Source organism: Eurypyga helias, unplaced genomic scaffold (assembly GCF_000690775.1).
Source record: "Eurypyga helias isolate BGI_N326 unplaced genomic scaffold, ASM69077v1 scaffold788, whole genome shotgun sequence".
NCBI lineage: Eukaryota > Metazoa > Chordata > Aves > Eurypygiformes > Eurypygidae > Eurypyga > Eurypyga helias.
Window position 1 is genome coordinate 37,248 of NW_010264795.1, and position 2,345 is coordinate 39,592.

Here is a 2,345-nt window from a genome sequence, read left to right on the forward strand (position 1 = left end):
TCCGGCCCATGGCAGGGGGTGGGACTGGGTGGGCTTTTAGGTCCCGTCCCACCCAAACCATTCTGTGAGTCTATGTTGTAGCTGAGTATTAGTGAATGTTAGGAAAATCTCACCAGCACGAAAAAAGAAGCTAACAGAGTGTAGTAAGAACCACGCCGAACGCACAGAAACACAGGACTGCCAGGCACAATCTGGAAGGAAAAGGATTCTGCTCTTCCATGGATGACGTTGAGCCTGTTTGATGCTTTTGTTATGATGACCTACCTACTGCCAGCAGAGCTGATGGAATCAGGACACTTTCCCTTTCTTTTCCAAAAACGTAAGTTAATCCAGACTGAGATACGAGTCAGCACTATTCTCTTACCCTTCTATCACAACAATCGTAAAACCAGAGCGAGAGCAAAGAAATGAAGGAATTCAGCAGGGTTCTTACAGTGTCACTGTCGCTTGGTTGGAACTGGAAGGGCTGGGGTTTGTGAAACACGGTGTTCTCCTGTAAGAACAGCTGCAGATTGTAATCCCGCACCACCTGAGAAAATAACAAATGCCGTTTACACCCGGAATGTGGTAAACCGGAAAACACGCCGCGGCACAATCAGTACGATACTGCAGAGACAGAACCTTGAACGCAACGAAAGGGAATACAGGACCTGCTGCTGGGCAGCCCTGGTTATTCAGAAGCCACTGGTAGGACACACACAGGACAAAGAGCTAAAAAATCCCTGCCATGAACCATAAAAAAAAAACCCACAAAGGAAAAATGGGGAAAAAAGCGCCAACTATTGAGTAGACAGCATGTGGTGTCACTACCATAAATACTTCTCTCTCCTCTTGTGGATAATTTCTTATACATGGCTCTTTCTTAAGCTGAAATGTCTTATTTTTACACAGATCATTAGCTGCAGGACCTGAAAAGACTATTTGGAGCAATGCATACAAAATCAGCTGCAAAGTTCATCTCTTTATATTCAATCCCTTGCAGAGAAAACTCTCATAGTTTGCATTTTGCTAAACCAAACCTACTCCAGCTAAATTTGTTTAATGATGCATTTCAGAGAGCATGACACGTATCCCTAAACCAATTCCTTACATCACAATTTACACATATTTATGAAGAACAACTCAGTGATTGCAATAAGAAACATTAGTATCGCGGGTTGAAGAACTCTGGAGAGTATTCACTGCTTCAATTGATGAAAATTCATAAATAGCAGCATGAAATTCTAAAAATCTACTACAAAACTGAGGGTTTAAACATACAGAAGTGTATAATAAAGACGGTATTTATCCAGAAATAGCAGCAGCGTTGTTTACAACCAAGAATTCTGATTACACTGTATGTACAATGGTACAACATGCTCTCTAATGTACCAAAATGTTGATGCTTGTGTTACTGAAATACTGAACTGTAAAAAATTAATCTTCACTTAAAGAAAGTAAATAGTCCTCCAGGGCCAATAATGCACTCATTTAAAACAGTAAAGAACATAATTACTGCACCAATTTGAGCGGTTGAACATAAACACATTCAAATGGGTAGAAAACATACAGAGAAGGCAGACAGGGAGTCTGCACCAGGAATTCCCATAAACAGAAATTTGGAAAATACTAAAGGAGGAATCATCTGCAGCTTCAGATGATGCTCAGCGCTGACCACGGCATCGAGACCGTCCTGTTAAGCAGCTCCAGGCTTCAGACAGTCCTTAGAGCCTCACCCAGAGTGCTGTGTCCAGCTCTGGGCTCCTCAGCGCAAGAGGGACCAGGAGCTACTGGAGAGGGTCCAGCACAGGGCCACGACGAGGATGAAGGGCCTGGAGCACCTTCCCCATGAGGAAAGGCTGAGAGAGCTGGGGCTGTTCAGCTGGAGAAGAGGAGGCTGAGGGGGGATCTTATCAATGCTTATCAGTATCTGAAGGGTGGGTGTCAGGGGGATGGGGCCAGGCTCTTCCCAGTGGTGCCCAGTGACAGGACGAGGGGCAGTGGCCATAAACTGGGAAGCAGAAGGTTCAGCCTGACCATGAGGAAACCCTTCTTCCCTGTGAGGGTGACAGAGCCCTGAACAGGCTGCCCAGGGAGGTGGTGGAGTCTCCTTCCCTGGAGACTTTCCAAAGCCCCTGGACTTGTTCCTGTGTGATCTACTCTGGGGGATCCTGCTCTGGCAGGGGGGTTGCACTAGATGAGCTCTAGAGGTCCCTTCCAACCCCCATCACCCAGTGAAGCTGTGATACATGTGAACACTGACCCCAGCACACAACATAAGACGTTTATGATGTACAAATGTAACACGACCCTTGCCCTCAAGATCAGAAGGATATAGACTGGCCGGAGCGAGTCCAGAGGAGAAC

The 2,345-nt window shown here is 45.8% G+C and overlaps 1 protein-coding gene across 1 annotated transcript in view; it reads right to left on the bottom strand.

The window, feature by feature from the left end:
* The window catches only part of LOC104513209 (FCH and double SH3 domains protein 2-like), a gene marked incomplete at both ends in the record, with an annotated part of 43,606 nt that overhangs the window by 37,008 nt on the left and 4,253 nt on the right, over positions 1-2,345 (bottom strand). Inside the window, 1 exon segment of the mRNA XM_010156489.1 lies at positions 434-529. Coding sequence (XP_010154791.1) covers positions 434-529 — 96 coding nt within the window.